Source organism: Choristoneura fumiferana, chromosome 27 (genome assembly GCF_025370935.1).
Source record: "Choristoneura fumiferana chromosome 27, NRCan_CFum_1, whole genome shotgun sequence".
In the NCBI taxonomy this organism is placed as follows: domain Eukaryota; kingdom Metazoa; phylum Arthropoda; class Insecta; order Lepidoptera; family Tortricidae; genus Choristoneura; species Choristoneura fumiferana.
The window spans coordinates 10505405-10523580 of NC_133498.1; the positions used below are offsets into that span (position 1 = coordinate 10505405).

Sequence of the window (18176 nt, forward strand, 5' to 3'; positions counted from 1 at the left end):
GTGTCTGTCAACTTGAAAGTTCAACTTTAGCGACATATTAATTTGATAGGAACTTGTTTAAAAATTGATAGACCACTTATTTGGCTGATGGTACATAAAACCGAGTACTGCCTTTTCGCAACGTAATGTTTGGCAACCTATTTCATTTCGCAAACTCTAAAACTGTAAATATCTCAGGATTTATTTCAGGGCCATCGTGTAGAACCCTTTAGGTTAGGTTAGTTTTATAAAAATCCTGAAATATTTACAGTTTCAGAATATTAAACAGTTGGGAAATGAAACCGGTTGCCAAACGTTATTCGCCGAAACATTAGTAAACCACATAAAACACATGATATTAACAAGAAAGGATAATAAGTGGTACAAAGGCAAACTTATCCCTTAAAGGGATCTCTTCCAGTTAACCTTTGAACGATTGACAGGATGTCAGAACCGTACAATGAAAAGATAAAAGACTACGGGTTTTGATGCGGTGCCTGGTTATAATCTTAGCCATGTTTGATAAAAATCGGATCAGCCAATGTTGAGATATTAAAGTTTACTGTTGGGGGGATATACATATACATACATAGAAATCGGCCAAGCCGTTTCGGAGGAGTTTGGTAACAAACAATTTTATAGTCAAAATACCACGCACAGGACCAATCAATCACGCTAACACACACGAGTAATATTTACCCCGACGTTTCGGTAACATTACAGTGGCCGTGGTCACGAGTAGACTGAAGTGTGGGGTTTCAAGTCTGCCTAGCAGCGCGAGTAATATTACTCGTGTGTGTTAGCGTGATAAGTCCTGTGCGTGGTATTTTGACTATGAGTGAAAATCACGAAAGTTTAAGACATTAAACAATTTACATTTACATATTAGATTGGGTTGAAATATAGCTAAACCACCGCGAGGAAACACGCTTTTACGTAAAAAACTCTAAAAAATCTGTCCATCGATTTGAGATACGATGCACATACAGACTGACTTGCAACACCGCTTTTCGCGCCGGGGTTTAAAACTTATTAAAAATCTCATCTAATCTAAGTAACTATAAACTCCAAACAAAAGTAGTTAAAATAATGTAGTTAACAAAGTTATATCTTGAGTGCACTGCAGTTATTTTGAACAGTTTAATTGCTGTCTCAATAAATGATATTGATGGCGCAGACCCTCGCAGTTTACGACGACAGCCGTTATGGTCCCCTAAAATAACAAATAGGGCTCCGATTCTGTTGCGCGATTTGGCAAAGCATTTTGCTGATTGCCAAGATACTGTTCGAAGAATTCGATATTTTTTTCCCCATTGGGTACAGAAACAACCATTTTAAAAAAAAATTTTTTTGGACAGGTTTTTTTAAATAAATTTGTACATAAGTATTTAATTTTTTGCAGGTGGTAGGACCTTGTGCAAGGTTAAGGAAGGCTACCACCATCTTGCTCGCTAATCCTGCCGAGAAACAGCAGTGCTTGCACTGTTGTGTTTCGGCGTGGAAAGCTAGTGGAGAGTAAGACAGCTGGTGAAATTACTGGCACTTGATGTCTGTTTTCCTAAATGTACAATTCTCAAAACGTCTGCGTTTTCACAATGTTAGTACCTCTATTTTGTCAGCTTTCTCAAAATGTCTGCTATTTAAAATGTGTACAATCTCAGGAAGTCGTCTATTCATAATGTTTACATTCCTATAATATTAGCATTACCATAATTTCTGCTTTCCCGTTATGTTCACTTTTTTAAATAGGCTATAGTCTTGTTATGTTGTTTTCCCATAATGTCTGCTTTATTTTCAAATCAATGTTCTAAATGTAAAAGGTTTAATTCCTTGCATACCTACTTTACTCTTTGATACATAAACACTATACAAATATAAAATTACTGCATTCAAGATACATTAATGACCGTTTCGTACCGAACGAAGGGATTTGCGTAGTTCAGTTTTTTACTAAAATCAATGCTTATAAATGTGAAAGTAACTCAGTCTGTCTGTCTGTTACTCTTTCACGGCTAAACCGCTGAACCGATTTAGATGAAATTTGAAGACCAGAATTGGAGACATTTTGGGAATAAGACTTTCTGGAAAGCCAACGTATAAGAAGGCGGATATTTTGCGGTTGCATACATTTTGAGAATAAGCACTTTCTGAAAAGCGAACATTATACAAAAAACTGTCATTCTTGGAGACAGGCAATTTCAAATAGCTGACATTTTGAGAAGCTGACATAATGCAAAAGACGTGTGGACATTCTGAAAAGCAGACATTTTGCGAAAAATACATTTTAGGAAAAACTGATATTTCAGGCTGAGCCCTAGAATCTTAGGTATCAGATATTTAGGCCGCTTGCAGACGACCGCTGTTTTCACTCGACAACGGACCGTTTTTTGCCGTATATTTTATAATTGTCTAATACCCAATACTAAAGATAGACCATTGGTAATCCACATTTAAAGCGAATAAATTAATATAAATATATCAATTAATATGGAACCTTGTATTTAGTGTCAAATTGCAGTACGCTGGGTACAGAAATAATTCAAACAGCACGATAAATACGAACTCTTCTGGTAAAATACAATGGTAAACCATTATGCACCAACTAAGTCTGTACACTCCTATTTTACTATAGACATTTTTACTATAGACAAGGCACACGGACTCGGTTATAGTCCGTTTCTATGATTTATGACGCTATCGAGCATGATAAGGGAGAAAAATCCGCCGTCGTAACTTTTATGTAGGTAGCTGTACCTACTGTTTGTGTATTGGGTACAGTCAGCGGCTTATTACGACGTTGAGGACGGCTCTTACAAATTTTCCGTCGTTGTATTATCTATCATCATCATCATCTCAGTTGTGGGACGTCCACTGTTGGACATAGACATAGGCCTCCGTAGACCTCCAGTCGCTTCGGTTGGCAGCGGCCTGCATCCACCGTGAACCCGCGGCTTTGACCAGGTCAGCCGTCCATCTCGTTGGTGGACTGCGGACCAGTGGCGGACTAACAGGGGGGCGGAAGAGGCGGCCCGCCCCGGGCCTCCGGTCTTGGGGGGCCCCCAAATGCCTCCGCGTTCCCCTGATCAAATCCTAAACAAGACTAAAAATGTGCTTAGTACCTACATCATTTTTTTTAAGGTGGGGGCCTCATTCACCTTTGCCGCTCCGGGACTCTGACGGGCTTAGTCCACCACTGGAAATATATTCTCGAAATCTTACGCATATCCAAGGTGTTAATTAAATAAATGAAACCTGAGTTATATGCTTCCAGCTTTGCTTTCCAGGGTATCAATACGAAATTGTATGCTAAAATGTATGTATATGTGAATTGAAATGGGAATGGGCGGGTCATGGCTCAAGGAATACTTTAACAAGTTTCTGCTGTGAATCAACGTAAGAAAATAGAAGACCCTAACATATCAAATCACACATTTGACGACCGGATAGCCGAGTGGTTAGCCGAGGGTTTGATCCCTGGTCAGAGCAGATATTTGTATGAGTACAGTCAAGGGCAAGATATCGACACGGCCAAAGTTACAAAAATATGTACACACGACTTTATGCACTTAACATTAAGGCCGTGTATACATATTTTTGCAACTTTGGCTGTGTCGATATCTTTGCCCTTGACTGTACCTAAATGAATGTATATGTACGCGCGTCTTGGAAAGCCGTGGTGCCTAGTGGTTTGACCTATCGCCTCTCAGCAGAGGGTCGTGGGTTCGAACCCCGGCTCGCACCTCTGAGTTTTTCGAAATTCATGTGCGGAATTACATTTGAAATTTACCACGAGCTTTGCGGTGAAGGAAAAATCGTGAGGAAACCTGCACAAGCCTGCGAAGCGATTCAATGGTGCGTGCGAAGTTCCCAATCCGCACTGGGCCCGCGTGGGAACTATGGCCCAAGCCCTCTTGTTCTGAGAGGAGGCCTGTGCCAGCAGTGGACGTATATGAGCTGGATGACGCGCGTCTTGGACGCTGAACATGTATTTAAGTAAGTATATATCTTCTATCTTTCTTCTTCTAATGTATAAAATTCTCGTGTCACAGTGCTTGCAACCCCCTCCGAAACGGCTTGCCCGAATTTATTGCTTATTTTGTGCATATTCGGTAGGTCTGAGAATAGGACGTACACTATTTTTCATACTTCACGCGGACGGAGTTGCGGGCAACAGCTAGTTTATTAAGCTTTGCTTAGTTCGGGACCAGGTGTCAAGTGTCCCATTTTTTTCACTTCTCATGCTCGTAAAGTTGGTATTTATGCTGGATCTAGGCGACATAAAATGACTTTTTATGCTCTAGTGTATAAAGTAAAATCTTCGTCTAAGACCAAGGTAATCACGTGTTTTATGTTTTATTTTGTTTTATTCGACTGGATGGCAAACGAACAAGTGGGTCTCCTGATGGTAAGAGATCACCACCGCCCATAAACATCTGCAACACCAGGGGTATTGCAGATGCATTGCCAACCTAGAGGCCTAAGATGGTATACCTCAAGTGCCAGTAATTTCACCGGCTGTCTTACTCTCCACGCCGAAACACAACAGTGCAAGCACTGCTGCTTCACGGCAGGATTAGCGAGCAAGATGGTGGTAGCAATCCGGGCGGACCTTGCACAAGGTCCTACCACCTGCAACAGCAGTGTCAAAAAAGTTTCTAAATATATTTTTTAATAATTTTTGTTTTATGTAAAACTAAAAATCAATTAATAAAACTAAAAATGTAAAATTATACAGCAATGCAGGAAAAATAAAAGGTACCTACTAAGTGAACAATCGTTTCCACTTTTGCTATTTAATTTCCTCGCAGTCGAAATGAAAAGCAGTGTAAAACTCGAGCATTACAACCATTTTCCCCTCAAAGTCACCTGCTGCCGTACCGGCTCAGGTGGCTACATGAACGCCTCGGGTAAAATGGCTCATTTTATGCTCTTGTTGTATAATCTACTACTATATCCAAGTTTTAGCGTGAAGGATTAACACTCACACGTACTCACAAACTCTCACATTCATAATATTAGTAGGATAAAAATAAAACGAAAATCCGACCATTTGTAATACCAGAAACAAACTGTCATGTCATAACTTAGGCCCCTAGTTGGCCGAGCACGCTTACAAATTCCACCTCTATTCCTATTCCGCTAAGGAAACTTGCTTTGCTTGCTGGAGGAATACTTTGTCGGCTGCTACATATAAATGTATATCTTGCGGCATGCGGGAACCACTTCACTTGATTAATCCGACACATTCGCTGCTCTGGCTTAGCGCTTACAATTGTAAATGTACCTAACATGTTTCACACTGCCACATTTGCCACAACGGTAGATCTATCTTAGATACTTATCCGGAGCCCAATTTTGAGACCTGGAGACACAACTCTGTTATTGTATAGATTTTTTTTTTTTTTTATTTTTTTTTATTTGACTGGATGGCAAAACGAGCAAATGGGTCTCCTGATGGTAAGAGATCACCACGCCCATAAACATCTGCAACACCAGGGTATTTCAGACGCGTTGCCAACCTAGAGGCTAGATGGGATACCTCAAGTGCCAGTAATTTCACCGGCTGTCTTACTCTCCACGCCGAAACACAACAGTGCAAGCACTGCTGCTTCACGGCAGATACGGCTATACTCGTATGGTTTTCTATCGTATTTTATCAGAAAAGTTTGTTTTTATCGTGCTCTCTCGATTAGTTTCAGCACCCATCGTACAGCCGTACATTTTTAACTCCCGAGTCCCGACGCAAAAAGAGGGGTGTTATAAGTTTGACCGCTATGTGTCTGTATGTCTGTCTGTGTAGCACCGTAGCTCTTAAACGTGTGGACCGATTTCAACGCGGTTTTTTTATTTGAAATCAGGTATTCCAGCAATGGTTCTTAGACATGTTTCATCAAAATCGGTTTTTGAGATATTGAACTTTGAAGTGACAAAGTCGGGGGTTTTTCAACTTTTCGTCGAGTTAGGTTCTTACCTTCTACCTTTCTGTATCCATTTTCATGCAATAAATGAATTATTAGATACCGTAATGTAGCGAAGCAAACTTGCAAGTTCTCGTCTTGTCTAAAGGAGGAATTCCAACTTTTTGCTGGTTAGGTTATCTTCTAAAAACGTCGACCGGAGAAGTGATTTATTTTGATATTTGACACGTAAATAATAAAGTTCCTAATGTTAAGGCCGCCATACACATGCTCGTTACTAGCATGTTAATAAGTATGCTGCTAGTATCTGAACTACCAGTAAGTAGGTATGCCACTAAATAAGCATGCTTCATGGTATCGTGTCCTATACACAACACTCATGCTACTTAGTAGGTATTATTTTCTCAATAGCAGCATGCTTTTGTGCTAGTAACTAGAATGTGTATCAGTAACTTTACTTATTCCCCACTAATATTACAAAAGCAAAAGTTTAATGTTAGTTGGTTTGTTACTTCATCACGTTTAAATTACTGAGCTGATTTAGATGAAACTCGGTATACAGATAGTTTGAGTCCCGGGGAAGGACATATATTTATGCTTTATACAGTATAGTTTTTAACCCAGAAAATTGCATAGTTCCCGCGGGCTTTATTATTTAGTTTGACACTAAATAACAAAGTTCCAAAATGTCACTCATTTGTGATTTAACAACAATTTACTGACACTTCAGATGCCATCGTATTCCGATAGAGATCTAACTACTTATGGCTACATTTTAAAATAAACACAACTATGAGATAAATCGTGTAAAACAACATTTACCTGCCGTACATACAGACGGAACACCTAGTCCCCCCCTAAATGCGTACTGGGCGGCCGCCCCAGAGGTGGCAGCCAATCGCGACTCGCCTCCAACAGGTGGGCGCGCCGCCATCTTGGAAAATTCACTTTTCCGCGGGCGCCGCCGTATCGATTGAAATTCGCGGGCAGCTCGGTTCAACGAGTAGAAGAATTAACACATTCACTGCCACCGACGCACATATGCGTTTTCGGAACTTCGCCCAGTGCCGCTGTCATAAAATCCTTCATACTTTTGAACGCACACGTGCGTCGGAGGCACCAAATCGAAGTCAGGTGGCAATAAATGCGTTAAAATGCGTATGTGTTAGATATTATGAACGGTTTTAAAGTGACTCCGTAGAAAATTTTCGAAAATCAAAATTCTTAAAGACAAAACTTGGAAAATCAAAATTTCTAATGTACGAAATTCCTAAAGATAATGTCTGACGTTCAGTTGAGCCCACGTTTAAAATATCTTATGTACAAAACTGCTAGTAAATTCAATGAATACACGTTTAAAATGTCTAATGTAGTATACATTACACGTACAAAATGACTAGTCCACGATAAGTACTCGGAATTGTTATAAAGCCTTTAAAATCAATGTACTTTGAGAGTTTTTTTCTAAAATGACAGTGTTTGTTGTGTTTGGTTTGTGAAAGAGTAAAAGAGCGGATATTACAAAATCTTCATACAAGAACTGACTCAGTTCAACTGAGTAAAGCTGAGTAACGAATGAAAAGCTTGCAGGGTAGATTTCGTCTCATATTCATCCTTATACCCGTGCGAAGCCGGGTGGGCGGTTAGTACGAAAATAAAAGAAAACTTAAAATATAAAAGTTTATTTCTTAAAAAGAACAATAAATAGGTATAAGTAAGTATAAATAAACAAAATTATAAAACATCATCCTTGCAAAGTTCCGTTGGTAGGTCTGTATGTTTAAATGACTAAAAAAATGTGTTTGTTTAGAAACCTTAATACGCGGTTTACTTCTAAAGGGTTGGAAAATCATTTCCCCAAAATCGTTATTTCCTGGTAGCAAAATTTCCATTTGCGTTTTTTTCCAAATGCTTTTTTCCCAATAGGTATGCTTTCTTACTGAAGCTTATTTTCACAGTAGCTTTTTTTCCCAATCAGAATCGGCACAGAAACATGTAGGTTTAGGTTATGTTAAGTTTGCATCGGCCCGAGCCCGAAGGACCAAAACTACCTACACAAAAGTAGTAAAAGTAATAAGTAGTCAAAGTAGGAGCTCCGTCGACACTGTGTCTGTCTGTGTCGACTCTGATTGGGAAAAAACGCTACTGTGAAAATAAGCTTAAGTAAAAAAGCATATTGGGAAAAAAAGCATTTGGGAAAAAAAGCGAATGGAAATTTTGCTTCTAGGAAATAACAATTTTGGGGAAGAACCAGTTCTTCTAAAACATGTCCGTCTGTCCTTAAATAGGCGCCTAGCTGGCAAACGTCGTCGGTGTCGGCTGGCAGCACAGGCTAAGGGGTATTTTTCACCTCAATAGATCGAAAGGGCTTAGGCTGAAGGGGAATCGGATGACAGTCTTTACCGGCCCTGTTTTTCGTGTACACGCACATTGGATGCCATGCCACTAAATATCAGCCCACGATGTGGTCACAATTGAACCTAACACAAACGGGCCGGGAAAAACACGTCGGTAATAAATACTAGCACATACCATATGTTTATGGCTATTTATGGTTTATGTTTTTTGAATATCTTAAATGTCCGTAGGATGCCGTAATATCATATTATTTAAATATTTTTTTTGGAAATATAGTAGCTCTATCGCTACTGTCGACGTAAATATAATTTATTTTGTTACTGTATTAATACTCTTTGGCCATGATCCATCATGGCGACAAAATATAAAGAGAACTGACGTTGTCATGGCAGTTTCCTTACGGTTTGCGCTAGTGTCGCCCCCTGCGCAGAGCTTTGCCTCATATGCCCTATTATTGGCCTCAGATTATCATGCCGGTATTTATCAGGTCGGAATTTACCGCGCTATTATATCGAAGCCATTTGGGCTACCAAATATCAGGTCGGATTGTGGGCCGGTAAAGTCATGTCGGTTTTGAGTGCTCCCCGGGGAATCCATTATTTTGTTTTCTTTTCCTTTTTGTTGTTGATTAAAGCCGCGGGTTCAAGGAGCATGCACGGCGCCTCACCTAAGCCACGGGAGTCTATGGGGGAGCCCTATGTCCAACAGTGGACGTCCTACGGCTGATATGAAAATGATAATGATGATTTTCCCTCCAGTTTTATCTGAGCACGGCGACGGCAAGCCCGATGCACCAGAGCGGCGCGCGCAGCCGCCGCGCGGCGTTGCAGTAGGTGCCGGTGCACACGCACGCGTAGAAGCGAGCGAAGAGCGAGATGCCGCGCGAGAAAGGGACGAGGGATGCCTGCGCGCTGCCGATGCAGCCGTTGTCCATCATCTGCAACAACGCTGGTCATTAAAAAAGATGTGCATTGTTGAACAAAAGCAGCTCCCACCGGAAGACCAGCGCTGGCTCTCGAGCCGGCATTAGGCTCTGTTTCCTCCAGAGATGTGTGAGGAATGTGTTTTTCATGAACCAATAGAAACGCTTCATTTACCTATCCTCGCACAGCAAAATCTCTGGTGGAAACAGCGGAGCGGAGCAAGGCGAGGTATAAAGAGAGGAGATTTCTATTGGTTCATGAAATACATCATTCCTCGCAACACATCCTCGCACATCTCTGATGGAAACGGAGCCTAATGGCGCTAGTGTAGCGTGAGGTCTCCGAAATGTCAAAATCTCATAGTGAATATTTTGCAATACCTGAAGTTAATTATGGCAATTATGCGTTACGGGGCAATGAATATCTTTGTTTTGAGACGTTTTGTCTTTCGGAAACCTTGGTCCTCCCTGTTTTTCCGAACAAAACGGGACTACGCAACACTGTGGCTGCTCGATATTTTTATGGTACTGTTTTAAGGTGTATTAAATATGATTTTAATCTAAACTTTGTTATCACGCCCGTAATAACAGACTTTGAAAGCCACACTTAAAAACCTCACGCAACAGTGCCGCCATCTAGAAAGACAAAAAACGATAGCCCTCATTGGAAGAAGATGAGTTCTGACTCTTTATCCAGTTCCATGATTGTCCTATCAACCCTTTCAGCTTTACCGTTGTTTATAGGCACACTGAAGTTCTTACATTGAGTGCATACTCCATCTTGGCGAGCCGCTTGCTGACAAAGTGTCGTCCGATGGCTGGCTTGTGCCGCGCGCGGCAGGAGCGCTGCGTGTACACCCCCGAGATGTCCACCCAGCGGACGGAGCAGCCGCCGTCCCACTTGCCCCACATCGACCGCCCTTCCGTGCCGTTCACGTGCCACGTCGGCCTGCGAGGACGTTCATTGATTACCCCAAGGCACTTGTCCCACCGCCGACGATGAGCAAGAAGCGAGTAGAGCGAGTAACTAGAAACGAGTGAGCGAGCAGCGAGAAGCGAGTGTAGTTTTGTCGCTGGCTGTAAGCGAGTGTTCGAGTGCGACGGGCGATTACTCGCTCCACTCGACTCGCTCGAGCGGGGCGGCCGTCAAGCTGACATCGCTGAGCGAGTATCTATAGCACAGCGAGTTTTATAGCTCTTGTCGCTGCGACAAAAGATGTAAGAGCGAGTTCTCGCCGACAGTGTGAACAGCCAGCGATCAACTATTAATATGTGTGTCTCTTTTATTTACACAGGATCTTATATCTTTTGTTCGTTTCTTGAGCGAGAAAATAGTCGATAGCCAATCGTTTCCTCGCTGGCGGAGAGACAAGTGCCTAAGGTAGAGGCGATTTAGCGACCACGTGCGTTGATTTGGAAATTCAACCTTACTGTTTTAGTAATAAGTTACAATATTCATTGTAATTATTGAAAATACTGCTAGCTTTAAAAATCTCAGGTGTGTATTCGATAGCTGCTTTCGATTCTGTGGCAGTATGGTCCAGTAAATGGGGCCTTATTAAGGGTTAATCGTGTGACATACATTCGCACACGCCGGATTATTCACAAGAGAGGTCATCAATCAATCAGTCATGAAAGCGCTCAGTTGTTTTATGCGACAGCATCAGATAATTTAACTATCAATCATTGCCTTACTCGGTGAGCGTAGCGGTAAGTTGGTAGATTAAGGGGCTGTTTCACCATCCATTGATTAGCGTTAACCGACGGTTAAATGTGATGCCGTCTCCGTCTATTAGAACAAAACAAATAGAGACGGCATCACACCTAACCGCCAGTTAACACTAATCAATGGATGGTGAAACAGCCCCTAAGCGCTGGTATTTTTAAGCGATAAACACTGCGTTTACGCTGCGTTTGACACACATAAATTTGCGATAGATAATCTAATTACCATACATTGTTTTATGCGGTGAGCGCACCGGCAAGCTTTGGTAGATTATCTGATCCTAATGATAATCTATGTCTGATCCACAGACAGACACACAGACACACATACGAGTAGCGGTCAAATTTATAACACCCCTCTTTTTGCGTCGGGAGCTAAAAATAAAAACAGTTTACGTAAAGAAAGAGAAAAAAATACATTATTTTGTTTAAATCTACACTTATAATAAAAAATATAATAGGTTTTACTTACCTAAGATATACCTACTTATTGACTTTCACTTTGAAGCGGTAAGGCTTAAGTCTTGAAGACCGGTGGAATAAAGTGGTTCTCACATGTCGAGGTACTTGCAGTGCTTCTTGTACCGGCTGACGTGCGTGGGCGCATAGATGAGCGACGCGCCCGGCAGGTAGTCCGGCGCGAAGGCGTCCGCGCACTGCGACTCGCGCGGGATGCCCGGCACGTCCATGCCGCACACGAAACACTGCCGACGAATGTTTAAATTTAGAGGTAGTGCCGAGAGCACATTTGAGAATGATCTTCGGAAAAGTCCGAAACTAGTCGGAGCGTAGAATTAAGATTATTATTATTATTTTATTTACTATTTACCGGACTGTCGTAATTTGGCGGTAAAGAAAACTCTTTCATTTTTAAAAATTAATTGATGCTACTTAAAAATCTGATATTTTTCCGTTAATTAGAAAGGTTGATATAAAAAGTTTCAAGTGTTTCTACATTTTTCAGACATTCCCCATTGACACCAATTAGTGTCCTAGGTAGGACCTAGTCCCAAACTAAGCAAAGCTTGTATGAACATATTTATATAGATAAATACATACTTAAATACATATTAAACATCCAAGACCTAAGAACAAACATTCATATTACCTTTTCATGTAAATATCTGCCCCGACCGAGAATCGAACCTCCACCTCAAATCGGACCTCAAGCTTCCAATAATAAATAATATAATATTTTCCAAGGAATGACTCCACCACATTAATGGAAAACTGCATCATCTACATACAATAATCTAGTTTATACTAGCCTCATAGTCAGGTTCTGTAACTACTTGGCTATCCTAAAAATGTTGCCAAATGTAAAGCAACTCAAACAAAGTTATTACAATCGCCCTAGATGTAAAGGCTCTTACTACAAGTGAAAACCTTCATGTGCTCTTGAACATCCATATCAACTTGCCCCCCCCCCCCGGGCCATCGGCTGGCAACGCCCTTGCTATCTGGTCGTCAAATATTACGTCTATTAAAGGTTCGGCACTGTTACGTGTTTCGGCGTGGAGAGTAAGACAGCCGGTGAAATTACTGGCCTTTGAGGTATCCGATCTTAGGCCTCTAGGTTGACAACGCATCTGGTGTTGCAGATGTTTGTGGGCGGTGGTGCTCTCTTACCATCTGGAGACCCACTTGCTCGTTTGCCATCCAGTCGAATAAAAAAAAATCCAATCTTTAGTTTCGGCCAAAGAACATGCTTAGGACGGACACCAAAATCAAACTGTTAAATCTTGGCAGACCTTGGCTATGACCTTCCCCGTATCCTCAGTCATGGGCCAGCTCTTGGGCGTGGTGGTGGTGGTGACACGCGTGCGCACCGTGGGGCAGTAGGGGTACCCTTCCAACTCCAGGGTCTCGTTCAGCCGGTCCACGACGTCAGTATCGTAGATGTACGTCAGATTGTCGAGGATCATCAGGATCTGGAAGTAATGTCAGCACCCCTATATAACTTATCGTCATATTTAATACCAAATCGATAATGAGCGGTTACTGCATGTGCTCAAAATGATCTACACCCGAATCTACTGCTAAGACAGTAAGAGTCTCATCTACTTCTGCTGCTGACTATAAAGACCGGTGATGAAGTTGACGTACCCTGTCGATGTCGTTGGGCTCCCGGACAGTAGAACGACGGATCCACGGCAGCCGCCGCGTCCTCTTTGTCGTCAGCGTCGTCTCCATCGTCTCAGTCTCCGTGGTCGTCATCGTCGTGGTCGTCTGTGTCGTGGTTGTCGTCGTGGGCGCAACTGTCGTGTTCACACCCGTCATGTTCACCGTAGTCGCGTTCGGGTCCATGGTCGTCGAAAACGTGGTGATCGTGGGGGTAGGAGTGGTGGTGAGGGTTGTGGTTCTTCTTGACTTCTTGGTCCTCTGTGTGGGCTTGGTCTTCCGCCTTCGGGAGCGCAGGGTCGTCGTTGAAGCTTTCGTTGCGTTTGTGCATCGTACCCTGTTGCAATGTTAAGAATGGTGTGAGAGAAACCTGTGCTGTGCCTATAGTGAAACATATACACCGTATTTTCGTTGATTTCCGGTAGTTCCAACGGAAGACTGTTCATTGATAGAAGATAGGGTAATTAACTAACCTTGGATACAGGCCACTTCAAACCGAAGCAACTGCAGGTGTGGGAGACGCCTAATGTCCAACAGTGGACGTCCCAGTGCTGATATGATGATGATAATGATTAAATCTCACCTGTAGCCCAGTTCGTCAATGCACACCGGAGTCGGAGTGGTCGTGATCGTCGAGGTTGACCTGGTCCTTCTGGTGGTGGTACTGGTGGTCGCCCTCGACCGCAACGTAAGACCGGCATCCTCAGCATCTTTGACAGCTTCCTCGGCTTTAAGAGGAAGCTCACCACCATCAGCAGGAAGGTCTTCAGGAATAGTTTCAGGGATTTCACCTTCCCGCGCTACAATGCCGCTGTCAGCGATATTTAAATGTTGGTAAGTAATACGAGATATACGAGTATATGTACCAATATATGAACCAATAGAAACGCTTCATTTACCTATCCTCGCACAGGGCAGCCCATAGTCTCTGGTGGAAACATTTGAGCGGAACGGGCGAGGTAAAATGATGCGTTTCTATCGGTTCTTAAAAACACATCCTCGCACATCTCTGTGGAAACGGACCCTAAAACAGTTATAATACCTATCACTTATGCTCTCTTTGTATAATGATGCTTAGTATAAAGGTGCGCTTACACGGGCAACAAAAATTGCTCAATTATGAGCAATGATGGTCGATTGCGACAGAACAAAATATCAAGTAATTTACGGCAACGGCAACAAGCGTCAATTTGTAAAAATATTTAGCAACTAAGTACAATATTGAGCAATATGGAGCAGCTCCAAGAACCTAGGCAATATTTTCATACACGAGCAATTCAGTTGAAAAACTACGCTCGCCATGGACGACATTTTTCTTGTAGCGGCGGCTTGTAGCGCTTTTATTATCATGAATCAAAAGCAAAGAAGAAAGAAAAGGTATAGGCGTATCTGGATGCGAACATTTTTAGCAAGACGGAAGCAATTTTCGGCCACTAAAACTGGACTCCAATTCACCAGTTTTAGTGGAAAATCTACGTTGGCTGGCAACACTACCGCCGCGCGCTCGTGCCGCTCTCTGCAGGGCTACTACGAAACTCGAAACTCGAAGTTCGTATCGTACCGTCCCTCTCGCTCTCGTATTAAATAGTATAAGTGTCAGAGGGACACGACACGAACTTCAAGTTTCGAGTTTCGTAGTAGGCCTGCTGGTCTCCCCGCGGAAGCGAGACGTAGAAGCCGCAGAATAAATAAGTGCATACGAGATAGAAAACAATTTACTTTAATTTCTGTACCCACTGGATATTCGGCAATTCGTATCAGCGACATTGAGCAATATGTCATATATGGAACAAGTAGAAGCAATATTGCCGAAAGAATTGCCGCATTTTTTTTATATTGCTGCATATCGCTCCACTAATTACTCGAGATTGATCCATTCGTGTTGCCGAGCAATTATTGCTCTAAAAAATTTCCCGTGTAAGCGCACCTTAACGAACTTTAACGTAATTTCCTATGTATAAGTAAACACTGTTGGTATATCAATGAGTAAATAAATAAACGTTCACTGGATGGATTTATACCTGGAATAAACTAAATTCCTATTCAATTCAATTCAATTCAAAATGTTTATTGCAAGGTCATAAGTTATAACATAGATGTTAAATCAGTATATGATTAGTTATCAGTACATCATGTCCTGTCTCGGCGGTCCTATATCTCATGATGATATGAAATGATATATTTTTTTGTTATATTATATCTCGTGAGACGCACCCCTTTAAATTGCCAGCTTCCCTTCCTGTTTTGATAAAATTCCTCCTCGGAACATTCGGCATCCATCGATACAATTCTTCTATTCTATTGAGCTCATCAACTTTCTGCTTCAAGAGCTCAGCTTCTACGTTCTTAGGGAAAAACTTTGAGGGTCTGGTAGCTCCTATGTAAACATGTTCTTCTGTAGCGGGAATGGCTGCTTGTATGTTGGCCTGAGTGCCGGTTTCGACCACACCTTCGAATAAAGATGGCTGCCGGGTAGGGTCTGATAGAGCTCTCGGCAAAATGCGACCTCCTAGCAGCTTCTGGATGTTAGCTGGCACAGAACAGAACAGAAAATGAACAGACCTAAAACCAATTGTTACTCAGCTACACGTGAAAGACTCGTACTTCTACAGCGTGTTATTTTTGATATCCGTTAACATTAAGGGGACAATTTACAGGTCAAATGAAGTTAATTTTGCTAAGACACTAGTGGCCTAACTTTTACTGTTTAAAAGATAATCAAAAGTTAAGGTAATTAATTTTTAGCAGTAAAAAAAGTCCTTATTTTATGAATTTTTATCAATGTTAATAACTAATCCGAGTTTAATTCACACATATTTAGCAAAAAAAGTTAAATATGTGGATTTTTGATACCGCTCTTATGTGTATAACGCCACTGGTCACTGGTCAAGTTTGTATATTTAACAATTTAACAATTAACAACGCATTGAAGCTATGCTAGATAAAAAAAAATTAAGTTTTTTTTTAATTTCGTGTAAAAATTAATTATCGAGCTATAAAGTAGGTAGTTCATATCAATGAACTGAGTCGTCTGTCGAAGTTAACGGATATAAAAAAACACGGTGTATAGGCGTGCACACTGAAAAAAGGAAGCTGAACCACCAGCTGGTAAAAGATCACTACCGCCCATAGACACCTGCAACCAGGGCAACCCGTTTACCCAAAAGTTTAGCCAAAATTTAGCAAAAAAAAAGACGAATAGTAAAATCGCCTTCGGGAAAAAATGCTCTTGGGAAAGCTATCCCGGGTGGTCGTTAGTTGGTATGCCTTCAGTTTCGCTCAACAGGGCTGGATGCATAAGGCGCATTTTCCACATCATTAAAATAACAATAAAGGTATAGCCTGGGTTGGGGATTCAAACCCTTTCCCCCTTCCCACCCCCAAAAATGTTGTCTCAGATATTGGTTCTGGTGAAGTGGTGACTATACCCTATCGAGGACTTCCGGATATTGAGGGATAGACCATTTGAGACAAAATGAGCAACCTTGGACTTTCAGTAGCTCAGCGGCTTTCGCGTCATCATGGCGCATCGGGTCTTCGCTCACCGGCGTGGCGGGAGAGGCCATGTCTTCTGGAAGCAGACGATAGAATGATCATTGTCCAGCTGTGAGGGTTACTCCGTGCAGAAGATTCTAAACACGGAATAAGCTCGTTCGAGGCCTTTGGGGCACAGTTGATTGGGGACCCCCCTCTTTCAAGTTAAAGTGGTAGTTCGTGTTAGCAACAGTTTATGTCATTGACAAATTGAAGAGCGAAAGTTCAGATAGTAAGTCCAAACGACCGGACCGGATGGCCACAAGTGGTTAGAGAACCTGACTACGAAGCTTGAGGTCCCGGGTTCGATTCCCGGCCGGGGCAGATATTTGTGTGAATAACACGAATGTTTGCTGTCGGGTCTTGGAGGTTTAATATGTATTTAAGTATGTATCTATCTATATAAGTAAGTATGTTTATCCGTAGCCTAGTATCCATAGTACAAGCTTTGCTTAATTTGGGACTAGGTCTCAAGTGTCCCATGATATCATCGACATCTATGTACCTTAGGGCACGTAGATGTCAATGCATGATATTTATTTTTTTATTTGATATTTATTTAATTAAGTAGGCTAAGAAAACACGTCATTATAAAGAAGGCAGAACTATAAAGAAATGCGTGACTCGGAACTACGGGCTATTTACCTACTATTTGTCTATTTTATTAGAGCTCTGTAATTGCAAATAATACTTGCCAGAAATATAACCGTATCCCCCATACTCATCGTACGGGAGCATTGCCAGAGTAATTTTTAGCAGAACAATAAAAACGATTTTAAACATAATTCACGCAAAGCAATGTCTACATGAAAAAAATAAATCATACAAATGAACGAATAAAATATACATAGCAAATGTTAAAAAACAAACAGCAAAATTATAGACAACAGTGTCATATGTGAAATGACAACCAAATGACAACGTGATAGATTTGTGATAGGTACATCGAGATGAAAAAGCATGGAAAAAGCGTAGTCATAAAATTGTGACGGTAAATGTTGCCGAAAAAGGCTGTTTAATGTTTAATATTAAAGTGTCTAACGCTTTGGTGTAACGGCAAGAAACAGTACGGCTGTGTTTCTGCCAGAGATGTGCGAAGACTGTGTTTGTCATTAACCAATACTAAAACCAATAGAAACACTTCATTTACCTATCCTCGCTCCGCTGAGCTGTTTCCACTAGAAGTGTGCTGAATGAGGATAGGTTTACTTTACTTACCCGCGACCTTATGATCTATGATAGGTAGCTAAGTTTATGCAAGATATAACTAAACCACACAAACCCATCTATCACCACCACCAGACTACACTAGCTAGCTACATATTAGTAATCTGTGGACTACACTGACGAAGCAACTGACCGGACTGAATCGTTTCTATTAGATTATATGAAACACATTCCTTGCATTGCGTACCTCTGGTGGAAACATATCGTCACTACTTTAAAAAAAACTCTTACCTCAAAATAGATAATTCTTCTGCGTGAACTTTACGATCATTACGTCAAGGTTCAATTTTGTTGACATTATTTATTTTAGATACGAGATTTTTTCAAAGTATGGGATGCGGTGCAATGGTGCAATGCAGCCGATGAAGCTAGTCGGTGTCTCGATCCTCAAC

At 41.6% G+C, this 18176-nt stretch overlaps 1 protein-coding gene across 1 annotated transcript; it reads right to left on the reverse strand.

The window, feature by feature from the left end:
* Positions 1-8303: 8303 nt before the first annotated feature.
* Positions 8304-17437, reverse strand: LOC141443261 (uncharacterized). Its single transcript, XM_074108471.1, has 9 exons — positions 17253-17437; positions 16508-16594; positions 15238-15553; positions 13607-13834; positions 13009-13360; positions 12654-12833; positions 11458-11606; positions 9940-10126; positions 8304-9192 (listed from the first exon to the last, which is right to left on the reverse strand). Exons 1-9 carry the CDS (start codon positions 17338-17340, stop codon positions 9016-9018), a joined length of 1764 nt encoding a protein of 587 aa, XP_073964572.1. The 5' UTR covers positions 17341-17437; the 3' UTR covers positions 8304-9015.
* Positions 17438-18176: the final 739 nt, after the last annotated feature.

Excerpts from the sequence above, each read along its gene's own strand:
- LOC141443261 (XM_074108471.1), bottom strand. The coding sequence starts at position 17,340 with ATGTTTAAAATCGTTTTTATTGTTCTGCTAAAAATTACTCTGGCAATG. Across the intron at positions 15,554-16,507 it reads TGAGCTACTGAAAGTCCAAG|CTAACATCCAGAAGCTGCTA; the intron begins GTTGCTCATTTT and ends GTTCTGTGCCAG. Across the intron at positions 12,834-13,008 it reads AGCCCAACGACATCGACAGG|ATCCTGATGATCCTCGACAA; the intron begins GTACGTCAACTT and ends CATTACTTCCAG.